Source organism: Callospermophilus lateralis, unplaced genomic scaffold (genome assembly GCF_048772815.1).
Source record: "Callospermophilus lateralis isolate mCalLat2 unplaced genomic scaffold, mCalLat2.hap1 Scaffold_63, whole genome shotgun sequence".
Lineage (NCBI taxonomy): Eukaryota > Metazoa > Chordata > Mammalia > Rodentia > Sciuridae > Callospermophilus > Callospermophilus lateralis.
This window is the reverse complement of record NW_027514713.1, coordinates 629,605-648,129: the sequence shown is the minus strand read 5'-3', so window position 1 is coordinate 648,129 and position 18,525 is coordinate 629,605. Positions and strand designations below refer to the sequence as shown.

The following is an 18,525-nucleotide window of genomic DNA, read 5'->3' as shown; positions in this document are numbered from 1 at the left end:
CCCTACTTTTTCTTTCTTGAAAATAAATTTTAAGTATTTAAATTTTGTGGAAGAACCCAAATAAGTAATGTGTCATACCAAAAATATTTTTGCATCTTTGTGATTCCATGGTCATCAGTCCTTTCTTTTCAAACAAACTTAACCTATGACTAAAGAGAGATAATAGGTTTAATAAATATTGTTTCTTCAATTACTATTGTTTTTATTATTGTTCAATTTCAGGAGCAAGCCATTGACAGAGAACATGAAAGAGATGTGTTCCAACAAGAAATACAGAAGTTAGAACAACAACTTAAGGTTGTGCCTCGAATCCAGCCTGTTGGTGAACATCAAACTAGAGAGGTAAGAACTTTATTGGTATTGCCTATTTGTATCTTGAGTGTGAAGTAAGAGTTACATTATGAAAAACTTAAAAGTGAATAAGGTATAAATCTTAAAAATCAGTACATTGAATGTTACTTAAATGTGAGGAGGTCATAAACCCTAAAAAATGTTTGTATTGGACTAGGAGTTATAGTTCATGTGTAGAACACTTGCCTAGTGTACCTGAAGCCCTGGATTTGGATTTGATGCCAGCACCATAAAAAACAAAACATAAAAATGTTGTACTGAAATTTGGAATTATTTCCATCTTTATACATTTTCTAGTATTAAATAAACTTCTCTGCCTAATTATCTACTCCCATCCCAACAAAACTGATAATTCTCTGTAGTCACTCTTTACTAATTATTTCCCTTTCTCTTCTCTTTTACAGTCCACTACAATGAAGTTTCCAACATCTTTTTCTTGGAAATTTATACCCCTTAGTATATTTAAACTGTTCCTATGAAGGTTACCCAAAGCCTCTTGGCTGTATCTAGTAATCACCTCTCTTTCTTCAATACTACTCAACCATTTGGAGACACTCATTACAGTCTTCTATAAGTATCTCCTTCTCTTGACTGCTGTGACACACCTACTGTAGAGTATGGTCTCTCTCCTCCAGTGTTTATTTGTCTTCTGCCTACCCAAAATAAATGAGGGGTGCCTCATGACTTAGTCAGTCTTAGAGTCCTCATTCTTCCGTTTTTACATTTTCTTCCCAGTCATCTGTAAATTGCCCCACAGTTGTTCCTTTATTCCTAACATCTCTGTTGAACTCTGTACTTGAATTTTCAACTGCCTACACTGTCTCCATGTAGATGTCTCATTTTTAACATATCCAGGAATCATATTCTTGGTTCCTGATTAGCCTTTATCAAAAAGACAAAAATAAAATTATCCCTTCTTCATCTCAATAAATGTTGTCTTCTAAATCATCTTCTTTGCTAAATTCTAGAATTCTTCCTCAGTCCCACTCCTTCTCAGCCACATCTACATCTTTTTATTCTTTTCACCTTTATTCATTTCCCTGTGTCTTATTTGCCTATATGTGTGAGGTAGCCTCCTGACCAGTCTCCCTGCTTCTACTCTGTCACTCCAACTGTCCATTTTCCTCATACAGAAAACTCTACATTTATTAAACAAATGCTACATGGGAAATATTATACATATTTATATGTATATCACTTATATATATTTCTAAAGATGGCTTGTCCTGGTTATAAAGAGATTGTGCTTGAGATAATGCAATTCCAGTGTGGATCATGGCTATGCTATGTAGTAGATGTCTGACAGTAACTACGCTACTTAACCTTTCAAATCTATTTATTCATTTCTAAAATAAAGACAGTAATAGCTCCCACTGCATAGCAGTATTAGTGTGGCCCTTAGTTAACACTTAAATTCAACTACTATTATTTCTGAAAATAATTTTATTGCTGAAAATTATCTACAATTTCTAAGAAGTTTACTTGATTCATTTCTCTTAAAAGTACCTCAGTGAAGTATAAAATGCCTATAAGTTCATGGTAATGAAATGTTAAATCTGCTAGAGTAGCAGAGAAGTCATCATTCCCCTTGTTTGTAGTCATTGCCCTTATTTCTAACAAATGTATTTTTAGATTTTGAAAAACAGTGACTTATTCATTGAAACTCAAAAGATAATTCAAGATCTAGAACTTTGACTGCCATTTTCTACTATATAATTTTTTAAAAAATATTTGAAAGTTGACCTATCTCGTTCATGAAACTTTAAGATATGTTTGAATTTCCTCAGGAACATTGTGACCCATTTGTTCTCTGCTTACCCTGCCAGAACTAATCCCAGCTTCTGATTTTCTGAAGACCCAAAAATTCCAACTGTGAATACATATTATAATATGCCATTTCTTTGTACCTGCTTTATAGCCTTTTCTCATGAACTTAATCCAAAACTTAGTCAACCTATTATTCTCAGTAGCTTTATTACTGTTAAAATTTAATCCTATAATTATAATTAAGCTTTCATTTTTTTAATGTTCTGAATAATGATTGTCATTTTGTATAATTGCTTCCAAGTGTTTCACTGAATAAAGGCAGTATTCTTTTATTTCTTACCATCACCTATCTTTTTAGGAACCTCCTCTACCTCTTGATCAGAACTAATTTCATAAATTATCTTATTAATCCTTCCTGTATTCTTCTATCACAGAGCCATTGAATTGAAGGCACTTGCATATCAGTCTTCAGGGATAAGTTCTGGGATTTGTCATCATTTATTTTGGATGCAGGAGAACTATTAAGACACTAAATGTACAGCTCTCTCTTTCCACCCATCCTCATCTCTATTCTGGGATAGTGCAATGTATAGGTTGAAAGTGCTTTGTAAATAACTATTATCAAAAGGTGATTCATGAAAGATTTTTTTTTTCAGGTTATCTTACTTCACATTCTGAGACCAAGTCAGTAAGTACTCTACAAAATTTGCCATCTTTAAGGTCATAGGTCTTAGTACAATTATACCATTACTAGATAATTCAACATTATTCCCCTCTTCCTAGCTAAAGTCTTAGTCTTAAGAGAATGAAATTTTTCTAAAAAGCGTTGAGCAAAAGCAATATTTGTTGTTTACTAGTGCTGCCTAGTTCTTATCAACTTGGGAAATATCAACCTTTGTTTGAGATAATAGTTGCTATTCTTATAAAAAATGAAATTAATATAGCATTTCAAAATGTTTTTTGAAAAAAAAATGATTTTTGAGATGAATTGAAAGTTATGAACTTTTCAAATTTTTAGATTTTTTTGTTTATTATATTTTCAGGTTGAACAATTAACAAAAGATCTAAAAGAAAAAACAGACAAGTGCAGTGAGCTGTTTCTATCAAAAGAACAGCTGCAGAGAGATGTACAAGAGAGGAATGAAGAAATTGAAAAGCTAGAGTTCAGAGTGAGAGAACTGGAACAAGCCTTACTTGTTAGCACAGACAATTTTCAAAAGGTGTGACATTTTGAGTTAACTTTATTAAGTGTTTTAATGAAGAAAAGTTTGAGGCGGAGGGGCCGGCGTCTGACAGCTCCAGTCAGGCAGGGCCGCGCCGACGCGCAGCCCGAGAGCTCAGCGACCCTGGCAATGGCCAAATGGCCAGTACCCGGAGAGGGTTGGGGCACTCGCTGGTTTCCCGATAAACGTTTACCAAGAGGGGAGGGGTCCTGCTAAGTTGTCCAGGCTGCCCTCAAATTTGCAATCCTCCTGCCTCCTCAGCATTCCGAGTCAATGGAATTAGAGAGAAGGCACAAGAAGATGAAGAATGGCTGGAGAAGAGGAAGGTGTCCTCTTCTGAGAAGGAGAGAAAAGAATGGGAATTCAGTTCTTTTTCTTTTCTTTTTCTTTTTGCATACTCGGGGCTGACCCCACGGCCTAGTGACTTGTGAATGTGGGAATGGTGGTTCAGGGAGGTAGCGGGAGCTGGGGTCACATTTCAAAGGTGGTGAGAAAATAGCCAAGAAGCACTTGAAAATGTGGACAGTTCAAGTCAAAACCACCATGAGATACCACTTCATGCCCATGAGCATGGGTAGGATCCAGAAAGTGGAAATCAGCAAGTGCTTGCTGGCCAAGATGTGGAGAAGTCACGCCCCTCTTTCCCTGCCACTGGAAAGTGGTGCTGCCACTCTGGAGAAGAGTTAGTTGGTTCCATGATAAATTACACCTAGAATAACCATATTACCACTCATGTAGTATGTCCAAGTAACTGAGCACAGGTGTTCAAGCCATCCCTTTTCACAAATGTTTGTGGCAGCACTGTTCACAATGGCCAGAAGATGAAAGCAACCAAACTGCCCAACTATGGAGGAATGGAAGAATGACACATGGAAGGTACCTGTGAGGGAATATTATGCTGCCATGTAAAGGAAGGAAGTGCTGACACACCCTGCAGTGAACCTGGAGAACTTGATGCTTTAGGGCTGGGGTGCTTGTAGCTCAGGGGTGGGGTGCTTGTGTAACATGAGAAAGACCCTGGGTCCCATCCCCTGCACCATGGAAGAATAAAAATAAAAAGGACACTTACAAAAAAAAAAAAGTTTGATACACAAACATCAGAGCTTGAATAAGAAAGCTTGAGGATGGGGGCAGATGGGAAAGAGCCTTCAGTTTTATCTGAGAAATGCATTATTAAGTGTCAAAAGTTCCTGTTTGACTCTATGAAAGTATTCAAGACTGAATATCTATAACTTTTTGATATTCACTAATGTAGTTTGTCCTCCTAACTGGTCAGAGAGAATTGCTACTTATCCAAAAGGAAACATACACACACACACATACACACACACACATACACACACACACATACACACACATACACACACACACATTGAATAATCAATATTTAATGTCTGAAAATTTGAGAACATTCTTATATATTTAAAGGTAGAGGACCAGAAACAATTTGGAGCCTTAGAAGCTAAAGCAGAATTGTCTCTAGAAGTGCAACTGCAAGCTGAGCGAGATGCTATTGACAGAAAAGAGAAAGAGGTAAGGACTTTTTTTTTTCTTTTGTGTGTGTGTGTGTGTGTGTGTGTGTGTGTGTGTATGTGTGTGTATTAGATGTAGATGGGCAAATATCTTTGTTTTATTTACTTACATGGTTCTGAGGATTGAACCCAGTGCCTCACACATACTAGGCAAGCACTCTACCACTTTATTTTTAAATGACAAAATATGTTTTGAGTTATTTTAAAATCAGTTACCTTGAAAACCTCATTTGAACAAAATGAAGTTTGTGGTCTAAAACCAAAGTATAGACTTTCTCAATTCAGTGCCTAGATTGATCTTCAAGACAATAAACATGTGAACTGATAAGCTTATGAAGGAAGTTTATTCCAGGTTGAGAAGATAACTAGTGTGAGCACTTTGAAGCAAGAAGAAATTTAGAGAGTGAGAAAGGACAATTTAGCAGGTATGGGCTGAGTGAAGAGGACAGTGGAGAGAAATGTAGTAGTTAGGACAAAAGGCAGCATCTTTCTTCTCCTGTTCGTGCTATGGGAATTGAGTTTTTGCTCCCCTCTACTGTGAATTTGGGTTTGCTTGCTTTCCTTTTTCTTTTTAAACTTTTCCCTGAGAATTGATAGTGTTGTTTTACAACATATGAAGCTTGTGCTTAAAAGATTAATAATGAAATAGGAATGGGAATTTAGCTCAATGTGGGTTTGAATCTGCAGCACCACAAAATAATAACAAGAAAGTAACTATAAAGTTATCCTGTGTTGCCCTTCTCCCTCCTTCTTAATGAGAAGGATTCAATTAGGCATGGTGCATGCCTGTAGTCCCTGCTTCTCAGGACGCTGAGGCAGGAGAATGAATCACTTGAGCCAAGGAGGTTAAGGTCAGCCTATACAACATAATAATACCCCTGTGAGAACAAGAAAAGAAAATTTACCTTTAGAGCTATAGTAATCATAACTTTTATTGTCTACTAATAGTTTTCCTAAAACATATAATACTCAACATTGTATAGTAGTAAATAATTTTAAATGTTTAAAATGTTTTTAATTATGTTTTTGTCTCTTTCCATAGAATTTTTCTCAGAACATTTAAATTTATTTTAACAAATACTTATTTTCCTTAAATATCATAGAAGTATTTGTTAATAAGTACTTGGAAATCTGTTTACAAAACTAATTTAGACATCAGCCAAAATGACGGTTCAGCAAATGTGTAGTTCAAAGAAGAAAAAAGGAATCCATAGAAATTACTATAGTTGAAATTATCCATGAGAAGGATCGTTTTCCCATTTTTATGTAACATCTGAGAAGTTCTTGTTTATTAGGTTTGGAGTTTTCATTGAAGGCAGTGAGAACATTTATTTTTGTGTAACTATTTCTGTATATTTGAAAGGAATTAATACTTAATGATTTATCTTAAATACTGAATAATCTCCTCCCCCAAAAAATGAACCTTCACAACTGGATCTAAAAGTAGTGGTAGTTGATTAAGGAATCTTGGTGTAGCTTACTAGTTATTTCTCTTCATTTGTGTGTGTGTTCTGGGGGTCAAAGGGCATCACACAAGCATTCCATCACTGAGTTATTTCCTTAGCCCTAATTCTATACATACATACATACACACACACACACACACACACACACACACAAGTTTTTTTTGTTTTTGTTTTTGTATTTTGAGATGGAAGCCATTAAGTATAGTGCCAGGCTGGCTATAAACTCCAAATTACAGGGTTCAAGCAATCCTCTCACATCAGCTTCCTTAGTAGCTGGGACTACATTCATGTGCCACCATGCCCTATTATTTTTATTATCTTTTGAATGTAATATATATCTACTAACACCTTAATTTCCTGAATTAAGTTTCTAATACACATCTACCTTTTACTCAGGATTATAGCACTAGTAGTTCAGAACTATAAGAAACCATAGAGAGCATCTGTTAACTGACTTTCAGTTTTTACAGATAGAGACCCAGAGCCAAAGATGTTGAGTGAATATATACAGATTAAAATAGCAGCTGACCTTCATTTACTTGCTTTAAATAACTATAATGAGTATTCTATCAGAACTCCCTCCCTTACCTATAACTGAATAATGAATGTAGAATTAAAACATATGTCTTTCAATGAAAATAACTTAAGCATTCTATCCTGAAAACTAGGCAAATGTTTTCAGATGTCCTATTGAGTATAAACATAAAGATATCCTTATGTATCATTATAGTTGAGATGTTCAAATACTCCCAAAACCTAGATTTGAATAAAACATTTTTTTGAAAGTTCATTAAACTACGTAGAAATGTGGGATGAATAAAAAGAAGAAAACAGCTTCTTATAGGAGAAGGAAATATTGTGGAGACAATAGTTATTTTGAGAAAAGGATTCCTTCAATAAGTTTTAGAATTAATGAGCTCTAGTTTACAGATAGCAATAGTAAATAATAGTTAACTTTGCTGAGGGCTGAGTCTAGAAAGTATATTAAATGCCTTATCCCATTAACCCTTAACAGTCTCCCTGGGAATAGGTTCTGTTCTAAAATATCCTAATTTGCCAATGTGTGAGCTGATCCTTAAGAGAGGTTAGTACTTAGTACAGACAGAAAGAACTGATTCTGGAACCCTATGATGCTATACTGCCAGAACACTGAATATATTTTGCTTGTTAGTGAAAAAATGTTAAAGACTGTCATTCAACATTTATTATTAAACTGTTTCTGCATGTAAAGCACTTTTGTTCAGTTGTGAAATCAACACCAGACTTCAAGGAATATGCTATCTAATTAGTGGAACATATAAGTTTTTTTAACATTTTTTTAAAGTTGTTGATGGACCTTTATTTTATTTTTTGATTTTATGTGGTGCTGAGAATCGAATGCAGTGGCTCACACATGCCAGGCAAACATTTGCTCTACCACTGAGCCACAACCCCAGCCCCTATACTTTTTTTATGAGAAAAAGAAACACTTAAAAATAAAATAAAATAAAACTCAAATAGGTACAAATTAGTGTCATCCAAATAGTCTATATATCAATTGGTAGATAAGTAAAACAAGTTTAAACCTTTCTAATGTTCTTCTGGTTTGGGTGTTGTTATAAGACAGCCTGAAACTAGAGTCTGCTTGAATAACAAGAATGTTCCATAGTGTCATTTGGAGTAATTAAGGTCTGATGTGATGTCTCAAGTTCAGCTACTTAAAATAAAAGTGTTAGTACTTTAAACCAGTCCTTCTCTGCATATGAATCAGCTGGGGATCTTGTTAAAGTGCAGGTCTTTTTTATCTTTTTTTTAAAATTTTTAGTTGTAGAGAAACTAAATACCTTTTTTTCCTAATGTGGTGCTGAAGATCAAACCCTGTGCTCATGCATGCTAGGCAAGTGCTCTACCACTGAGCCACAACCTCAGCTCCCAAAATGCAGATTTTGAGTGCAGCACAAGATTCTGTGCATCAAACGTGCTCTCACATGATACCTATTCTGCTGCTCCAGAGACTACACTTTGAATAGCAGGGCTTTTAAGACATAGAGCTAAGACTTTGACTATTAAGTGATGTCACAAGGGAAAAAAAGGTCATGTGAGGTGGGGCAGCAATTTTGAACTTAAATAACTATGTGTATGTTGATTTTATAATACCTTGTCATTAAAATTTGTTATAGAAGAGAAGAATATGTGTAACTACTGTCAGATAACTTTGAAGAAGATACAGTCATCACAATTTTCAATAAACTAACCTGGAAATTATATATGTACAACCACTAAACATGTTTTAGTGTCTACAGAATTTAATATCAGTGTTACAAAAAATTTTAAATAGAGGTCTTAGACATTAGTTATTAAAAACAAGATAAATTATAGTTTAGGACTGGAACTCCCCAGGTTCAAAAGGTGGTTTCACCACATAGTAGACATGTGACCTCAGGACAAGTTACTCCTTGCTGTAACTCCCTTCCTTACTTCTGAAATGGGGTTAATCATAGAATAGAGCTCCTAAGGTTGTAACAGGCTTTTTTAAAAATAACAATATATAAAGCACTTTGTACCCATGCCTAGCAGTAATTCTCTATAAATAATAGCCATTATTTAGTATTGATACCATTTCTGTTTAAGAAATATTAGGCTGATTTTTTTTTCCTTGCTGACTTCTCTTTTTAGGCTGATTTTTAAGACCTTGCCTTGCCTGTGCTTGAATGATTCTAATTATGTGATGTATCAGTATATAAGCAACATATGCCCCTTTTCAACTTTAAGGCACTAAATGATTTAAAGTTGGCTCTGAGCCAGTTACTACTAAACACTGCTTCTGTATCTTAGGTTGCTGTTAATGCAACATTTTTGATCATCAAGTAAATATATGTTTATAAATTCATTTATTAAATATTAAGTAGCTGTGAAGCAGTGAGCTAAAGTGACTGCTAATGTCCTCAATCAAACCCATATTTTTAAATAGAGCAATAATTAGCTCTTAATATTCATCATCAGGTTCATTTTTTTGTATAACCATCAAAGAGGATTATTTTACTTTTATTACTAATAATCCATCTTCAAAAATTAAATTTCTGTTTTCCTATAAGTAAGAGCTCCCTGATTTTCTACTAAAATTATTTTGTTTAACTTACTCTGCAATTCAGACCTAAGGATCTCTTGACCTTATTGTGTATCTCTGCTTCCATCTGCTTAATCAAACCACAAAGCAGCCAGGGCATTCAATGGATTATAATTAGATATTTGTGGGACTATATTAAGTTAGTTTTATTTGATACTAGAATAACTGAATTAATTCTACAATTTTTCTAAGCTTTTCAATAGCAACTGACTTAATTCTAACTGAATTTAACATAAGGGTTAGCATGTGGACTACTCCTTTCTGTGACTCTTTCTGCTTATGGGAGAAAATGTTTCCTGGTGTCCTTCTTTAAGGTGTCTTCTGCTTGGGCAAGATGGTTTAAGAATGTGCAGGTGACAGGCACGGTGGCACACACCTATAATCCCACAACTCAGAAGTCTGAGGCAGGAAGATTGCAAGTTTGAGGTCAGCCTCAGCAACTTAGCAAGACCCTAAGCAACTTACTAAGCATGACTGTATCTAAAAACTGTAAAATGAAAAAAAGGGCTGGGGATGTGGTTCCATGGTAAAGCTCCCTTGGGTTCAGTCCCCAGTGCCAAAACAAAAACAAAATAAACAAACCAAAAAACAACAAAAAAAGAATGTGCAGTGTGAGCATGTCTAGGAACCATACAGGTATGGCTGGCTTAGAAAACCACTTTCCTTTATTCTTATGAATTAAGCATATGTATTTTATAAAGCAAATAAAACATTCTTTTTTAAAAATTTCTTTTTTAGTTGTAGTTGGACACAATATGTTTATTTATTTTTATGTGGTACTGAGGATCAAACCAAGTGCCTCACATGTGCACAACAGGTGTTTTACCACTGAGCTACAGCCCCAGCCCCAACATTCTTAATTCTATCTCGACAAACATCTGTATAAAGTTTTTTTTCTTTACTTTTCATAATTTTGATATTAAAGATAACAAACTTAGAAGAACAAGTAGAGCAATTTAGAGATGAGCTTGAAAATAAAAATGAAGAAGTTCAGCAACTACATATACAATTGGAAATACAGAAAAAGGAATCCACTACCTGTCTACAGGAACTTGAACAAGAAAATAAATTATTCAAGGTAACTATTTTAGAAAAAAAATTTTCTATAAAGAGATAATAAGTTTTGCTCCTATGTAGTTATAATAAAAATTTACTAAGTCCAGATCTAAATAATACTCACTCAAAGAACACTAGCAAGCAAATAGATTTGCGTGGAACTTATTTTCTGTTTATAATTAAATTTTTGAGATCTTTGATTAAAATATTTCAAGAATTATTGATCTACATTATGTCTATTTTTTTTTACTTGTACATTGTAGGAAATGTATTTTTTATAAGACTTAATTGAAACAATGTTGTGAAAAATGCCAGTCATGAATACATCCAACTATGATAGTTATTTTTGTCACTAGGATGAAATGGAGAAATTGAGATTTGCCATAATGGATCCTGAGGCTGTCTCTACTCATGACCAGCATATGCTATTTGGGAAATTTGCTCAAATAATACAGGAAAAAGAGGTAAAAATTGATCGATTAAATGACCAAATTAGAGACTTTCATCAACAACTTAGACTTACAACAGATAACAAGGTATACTCATTTAAAATTGGTTATTATCTGAAATCTAATAGTTAAATAGAGTAATTAGCTTTGGATGCCATCTGTTATAGACTTAATTCAGTATTTTATCCTTTCCAATAAAATGTACTAATGTTGACAATATCCTATTAGAGAATCAAATACTAAAAGCATAAGCCACTTATGTGTAATAGAACTTCCAGAATGATGTTCTAAATAAGGTCTTTGTTTGATGTGATAAGGGAGGTGTTGGTCTATATTGAAAGTAACATAATGTATCTGACAAGCTATACAGCTTTTGTGCCTGATCATCTTTAAGTTTTTACCCTAAAATAAAACAAAATTTTAAAATATGAATTCATACTTTTCTGTGTTTCCCTTTTTTGAATTAACTAATAGGATTTTTGAAGAAAAAAAATGAACTGATAAGGGATCTTGAAGCCCAAATAGAATGTCTAAAGAGTGATCAAGAACGTTTGAAGAAAAATAGAGAAGAAGAAACAGACAAGCTCAATGAAGTGATTGAAAAACTTCAGGAGGAATTGTCATATATTAAACAGAATATGTTGTTGGATACCAATTCCCCCTCAGAACAAGAGGACAGCTTGAAACATCAGTTGGAAAAGGTTATAGCTGAAAAGCTGGCTTTGGAACAGCAAGTAGAAATCACTAAGGAAGAAATGGCCTTCACAAAAAATGTACTTAAAGAAACCAATTTTAAAATGGATCAGCTAACACAAGAATTAGTCAACTTGAAGAGAGAACATGACCATAAGGAAAAAATCCAAAGAATACCAGATGAAAGTGTTAGCATGACTATAGATGATCTCAGCAAAGACCAACCCGAACTGGAAGTAATCCATATTGAAGATGTTCTTAAACCCCCTGAGAACAATATGTATCTCAGATCTTTTGAAGAAAGCACCGAAGTTTCCAGAAATTTGGAAACAAAACTGCTACAGCTTGAGAGCTCTGTTAGCACAAAGGACTTAGAACTTATCCAGTGTTATAAACAAATAGAAGACATAAAAGAACAAGGCCAATCTGAAACAGAAATGCTTCAGAAGAAGATTGTAAACCTACAGAAAGTACTTGAGGAGAAAGTAGCTGCTGCTCTTGTAAGTCAAGTCCAACTTGAGGCAGTTCAGGAATATGTGAAATTCTATGAAGATAAAGGAATAGCTTCATCAGAACTTGAAAAGGAAAATATGCAGAATTTAAATCAAATAACAGAAAACAAGATGGAGTCAGATATGTCTGCATTAACCTTGAGAATATCAGACTTAGAAAGACAAGTGATTGAAATGCATACTACTTTGATTTCAGAAAAAGAACAAGTAGAAACTGCAGAGAAAAATGCTTTGGAAAAAGAAAAGAAGCTGATAGAACTGCAAAAGTTATTGGAGGACAGTAAGAAAAAACTAGAAGGAAAAGAAAGGAAAAGAAGCCCTCATGGAGATTTTCTTCTCAAGGTTAGTTTTATATTTGAATTTTTAAAATAAATACCCTAAGAAACTCTTTTTTTTCCTTTGCTTATTAAGCTGATTGGTAATTTACTAAGCCAAACAGTTCTGCTGACACCTACCAATTTATACATAATGGGATTTTATTAAAAAAAATCATACTGTTCTTAAAGAACTTTAGACAAATTAAAGAGTTTGTTTGAGCAAAAAGTGCTACATGCATTGTGCAACACTCAGAAACAGAAGAGATTCGAACAGCTTCACTGTGCAATAGTGGATGGATTTAGAGGCAGAACTCACAAATAAAATTCAGAAATTGCTTGATTGGTCATGGTTAGACCTTGTTTGGATGTGATTTGATTGGTTGATTGCCTATGATTGGCTGAAACATAGTTGCCTATTATCATTGGCTGAGACTTAGTAGTTGATTATACTCTGTTCATTTGTTTCCCTACCAAGTTATATTGCAGTTTCTTACACAGAAACTCAAGGTATAGAGACCAGATTAAATTTAACACTATAGGGTCATTTTATTATCATTAGAATAATGGGCCCTAATTATATTTTGTGATCTTCAAACATCTTTATTCAATCAGCGTTGTCATTAATTAGAACAGTTCAAATAAATATGGAGACATTAAAGTTAGCAAATGTCCTCTAGAATTTCTGTGGATATTTCCCCCCTTAATGTACCTCTACTAAATATGTTATGTCATCATCTCTTTTAAGTACCATAGTGCACCCTATAATCATCAAAACCATAGTAATGTATATTCATAAGTATTCTATACATTCTAATCTTGCACCGAAGACAATTTATTAATAGATGATTTTAAATTAATACCAGCACAATTTTTTTTTGGTTGGGGGAGAGCTTTATAAAATGGTCATACCACACTTTTGCAAAAACAATTTTGGCATAAAATCTGTGAAAGTTATGTAGGTGAGATACAATTATAAAAATATCAAAATATATTCATATTGAATTAACATATGAGTAACAAGTTATTAGCTTGGCAAATTTTATGCCTCATAATATATTTTATTCTTCTTAGGAAAAATTTGTAACTGACCTAAGTCTACTTACATAAAGATCAGAAATTGCAGTTATTTCTTAGTGTATGACAGACATGACAAGTTCCCTCACTTAATAAACTTACAATTTCAAGTACCAGAAGTTCAGTCTTATCTGCCCCAGAAGATTGATACATTGGGATTTTATGTCTACTTAATTTATATTGGCAAAGGATAATAATTTCATTCACTATACTTTTTCTTCCTATCTCATTGGAATTGCATATTACTGTAGGTAATAATTATTAAAATATTAATATAACTTTTTAGGTATAACTTATAATAATTATCTTTGAGCTCATATCTTTTGAGGAAAGTAATATAAATAGGAAACTTTTGAGTGGCACAAAGAATATTTTTATCAATAATTTATCAATGTTATATATATTAATGGCATGATTTGTCTTTCATTCCCAGAAAATCTTTCTTATTTCCTTAAGAATACAAAATGATGGTTCTTAAAATGTTTCACTGTTTGTTAAAAGAGCATTTATCACTAAAACCCCTATGCAGTCAGTCTTAGAAAAGCTTCATTAGAATGTGTAAATGCTTTGAATTTAGCTCTTTCTTTTTAATGATGTATTTCTTATGTTTTCTACTGTATCCAGACAACTACTGAGTAAATAAATGCCAGTGGAGAAAGTAGATTTTTTGAAGAACTTGAGGCTCTTAGAATCGAGTTAGTGGCTACCAAAGAAGAACTTGCCACTTTCAAAGAAAGCACAGAAAAACTTCAAAAAGAGCTTTTGGTAAGACAAGTAACATAACTCCTAATTCATTCATTTCTACCCATCTTAATTCCCTTTCAAATTGTCCTATAGAAACAAGTCCAGAGCCATAACTTAAAAACTAAATTTACAAGTCTTTTTGAAAAATTCATTGTTATAAATCTATTCACCATCTCCTTGCTTGTTTTGCTAGGAATCTTTATATTAGAAGAATGCTTTTAATCTCTAGTCTTTTAGCAAAGGAAGCGAAAAACTGCTGTTAAAGAGAACTTAAATCCCCTTGGAAACAAAAGTAAAGGCTAATAAAATTATTTCAATTTTGTAGTAACCTGTGACCATACATACATGCGAAAGTATATATGTATTACAGTTTCCAAAGTGTTTTTCCTATTATTCTGAGGCAAGTGAACATATAAATGAAATAATACTCTTTCCCTCTCCACTGTAAGTTCTTCATTTGATGTGCAAGATTTTCAACTTAATTCATCTGTGTTTTAGGTAAAAGAGACAAATATGGCATCTCTTCAGAGAGATTTAAGCCAAGTTAAGAATCAACTTGTCGAGGAAAAAAAGAAATTATCCCACTTTTTAATAAAAGAGGATAAGTCTGAAGTACCAACAAACAGAAACATCTGCTTAGAGCCACTTCCTATTGTAGTAGGTAAAAACACTGCATCCCAAACGGACCAAATACTCAAGGTCAACATGAGCAACCAGACTCCACAAATTCTTGTTAAAAATGCAGGAATTCAAATTGATATACAGACTAGCTGTTCCTCAGAAAAAGTCTCTGAAATAATTAGGCAATTTACTGAAAGAATTGAACACATACAAGAACTTCATGCCACTGAAATTTTGGATATGGAATCCAGACATATTTCAGAAACTGAAACTTTAAAGAAGGAACATTATGTTGCTGTTGAGTTACTGACAGAGGAGTGTGGTACATTGAAGGCAGTGATACAGTGTCTGAGACCTAAAGAGGTATTTATTTTGTTGTTGTCATGTGGGGGGACTTTCCACTGTTGTCAACAATCTGTTTTTAAGCAAAAATTTTAAAAGAAATTTGAGAAATATCTCTTCTTTATACTATTAGAATTTAAGTGTCCCCATTGTATTAGATAGTAGAGTCCTTATGTAAGTTTACAACTTGTTATGATTCCTTAAATAATAACTATCTCTTCTTACTATGGTAATATCCTTAAGGAAAAAATTATAGACTTGTTATAAATCATAGTTTCATTTCAAGTATGCTTAGATTGAATTTTTTTCTTTTTCTTTCCCCCTTTTTTTTCTTTTTAGAGCATTATAACAGCAAAATAATTAATTGGGTTCTGTTTTTATTAAAACAAAAATTTTTATGTATGTTGTTTCTTTTTTCTAATTAGGGATCCTTGATTCCTGAACTAATGTATTCTAATGCTTACAAAACTAGAGAAATATATTCCAGTGGTAAGTTATATAAAATTCTGGAATGTTTATAGTATTTGATTAAAACATGTTATTTTTGTTTGAAGAGGGTATGTTTTTTATTTTTGTTTGTTTGTTTGTTTAACAACAAATGATTGTTTTCTTTATTTTTAGATTCTGGATCAGACTGGAGTCAGGGAGTTTATCTTACACAAAATCAGGGATTTGACACAGCATCGGAAGGACGAGGAGAAGAAGGTGAAAATATAACAGAATCATTTCCAAAGAAAATAAAGGTACTGAAAGATAAATATTACTGAAACACAGTATATTTTAGTAAACTTAGCCAGTATAATTTCTATGTTGAACATAGTAGTGTATTTAAAGTTATATACTGCATCTCTGCAAAAAAACTGTATAGCAAGAAAGATCGAAGGAAGGGGGAGAGAGAGGGAGAAAATATGCTTCCCTTCACTCCCTCCTTTCTTCCAGAATTAGTGACCAGATCTTTTGGTCAATTCTCTGTTAACTAGATATTGAGAAAAAAGGATGTTGGAAGTAGCATCCCTGGTTGCTCAAACAATGTCTAGTACAGTCTACCCCATCAAATAGAAGCAAAAGGTAGCACTCACCTCATGCTTCAAATGAAAACAGGCTAAAATAAATGACTTAAAAGAAAAAAGAATCCATGAGAATCTATTTCATTTTATTTCCATATTCCACAAATAATAATATATTGTATTTCATTTTATTTCCATATTCCACAAATAATAAAATACAATATATTAAATAATTATGTTATGAAGATTTAAAAAAATAATTTTTATTATTGCTGATTTTGTTTGCCAAAATTATAAAAGCAGTCTCAAGGACTGGAAGTTTTTCCCACGGTATTTCTTTTGGTCAAATCAATGGCTAATCATTAAATCTAGGAAGAGTACATTAGCTAAACTGAAGGAACTTAGAGGTGAAAGCTATGGAAATCATAGACCATCTGTTGCAATTGACTTAGCTCTCCACAGGAAGAAGGCATTTAGTAAAGGTTCCTGGAGTTTCTTTTCTGCGGTTCCTTTTCTAAATCTATTTTGCTTCATAATGCTATATTGCTTAATATTTCTCCTTGTAGCTCTCATTTTTTCAGCATTTGGAGAAGTTGTCATAACTTTGCCTTTTGGATTTTGGTTTCTAGGGATTACTGAGAGCTGTTCATAATGAGGGCTTGCAGGTGCTTTCTCTCACTGAGTCACCATGTGGTGAAAGAGAAGACCATTCTATTCAACAGGTTTCAGAATTTTGGCTAGAAGAGAGAAGATCTTATCTTAATATCATCTCATCTCTTAAGGATTTAATTACCAAAATACAAGTGCAAAGGGAATCTGAGGTACCCAAAGAATATTATATTCTTTGTAGCATTATTATTTTTAATGACAATAATGAACTTTGTAAATTATATTCTTTTTCATATGAATTTTCACATAAATTATTGTCTGTATTTTCAGACTCAAAAATACATACATTCTTTTAAAAACCTATTTTGGTTAGTAGAATGTTTTAAAAACATGTTTATTTGAAACCTAACTTTTGTTATTTGTACTCTGCTAGGTTAATGATAATTCTCAATCTCATGAGAGCCTCCCGGACTGGTGAGGGGAATTTCTACTTGCTCTCCAACATGTTTTCTTAAAGGAGCACAATGTTTTGCTAGCTGCTTTTCAGATTGAACTGACAGCTCTAGGCACTAAAGATGCAGTTGGATTATTAAAGTGTTTGGAACAGTGAATACAAGAACAAGTATAAAAACAAAATTTTATTTTAAAGAATACTATTTTTAATAGTAATAAAAAAATCAGTTGCTGATTTGTTTTAGAGTCTTAATTTAAGTATGAAGATAAGCATTTTTAACAGGGGCCACTAAGAGTATTTAGGAGAAGAACATTACCTTTTGTCTTAAATTAGAAAGTAAGAAAAACTTAAAATTAATGAGATAGTCCTCAAACTTGGAAATTTATAAAGAGCTGTAAAACCTAAAGAAAACAGAAGGAATAAGATACAGTCACTTCTCATTATTTTCAGCAGTTATATTTTATAAACCTACAAGGAGTCATTGCTCCTGTGGGAAATACAGAAATAGGTTACTGCAAGCCTCAATCACAATATTTTCATCAACCAGTCAATACATGATCTTATTTTCTGTGTGGTTGTGTTTAAAGAAATCTTATATGGGGAGGGGAGAAGAAATGTATCTCAGTGGTAGAATGCTTGCCAAGCATACTCTTGGCCCTGGGCTCAGTACTCAGTGCCATTAAAAAAAGAAAAAAGATACCTTCTGTGTTGTATATTATTCATTAATGTTTAACATGGCCAAGAGCAATCATACAGAAGCTTATCTAACACACTTTTCTCCTTAAAGCACGTCACAGATTTCTTGCAATTAGGAACACCAAGCCCTTCACTTGTGGGCCATTTAAAACCATGTAATCACAAATAAAAAGCACAATATGGAAAAACAAGTTACTAAACAGGACATTTGTGTACAATATGAGAGCTAAAATACAAAGGTAGAGTATGCCCTTGTTTAACTTAGCCAGGAACATGTGCATGAGGAAATTTAAATTTTTTACTACTCTAACTGTGTCTGACAAAGCAATACAAGTATTGGTTTGAGGGTTACAAAAACTTTTTATCAAGTAGACAAATCTGAAAACACAGGATCCATTAATAATGAGGATTAACTATAATAAAGTGAAAAACATTAATAAAATGTACAGTACACTATAGAGGATAAATCATTAAAAATTGGTTCCTTGAAAATGCTAATAAGAAAA

The 18,525-nt window shown here is 33.1% G+C and overlaps 1 protein-coding gene across 1 annotated transcript in view; it reads left to right on the top strand.

Moving 5' to 3' along the window:
• The window catches only part of LOC143389527 (A-kinase anchor protein 9-like), a 91,974-nt gene extending 74,477 nt beyond the window's left edge, over positions 1 to 17,497 (top strand). Inside the window, 12 exon segments of the mRNA XM_076842529.1 lie at positions 223 to 342; positions 3,162 to 3,338; positions 4,770 to 4,874; positions 10,371 to 10,523; positions 10,858 to 11,056; positions 11,425 to 12,497; positions 14,171 to 14,311; positions 14,789 to 15,274; positions 15,679 to 15,742; positions 15,875 to 15,996; positions 16,890 to 17,081; positions 17,303 to 17,497. Of these exon segments, the coding sequence (XP_076698644.1) occupies positions 223 to 342; positions 3,162 to 3,338; positions 4,770 to 4,874; positions 10,371 to 10,523; positions 10,858 to 11,056; positions 11,425 to 12,497; positions 14,171 to 14,311; positions 14,789 to 15,274; positions 15,679 to 15,742; positions 15,875 to 15,996; positions 16,890 to 17,081; positions 17,303 to 17,497 (3,027 nt within the window).
• The last annotated feature ends 1,028 nt before the right edge of the window (positions 17,498 to 18,525 follow it).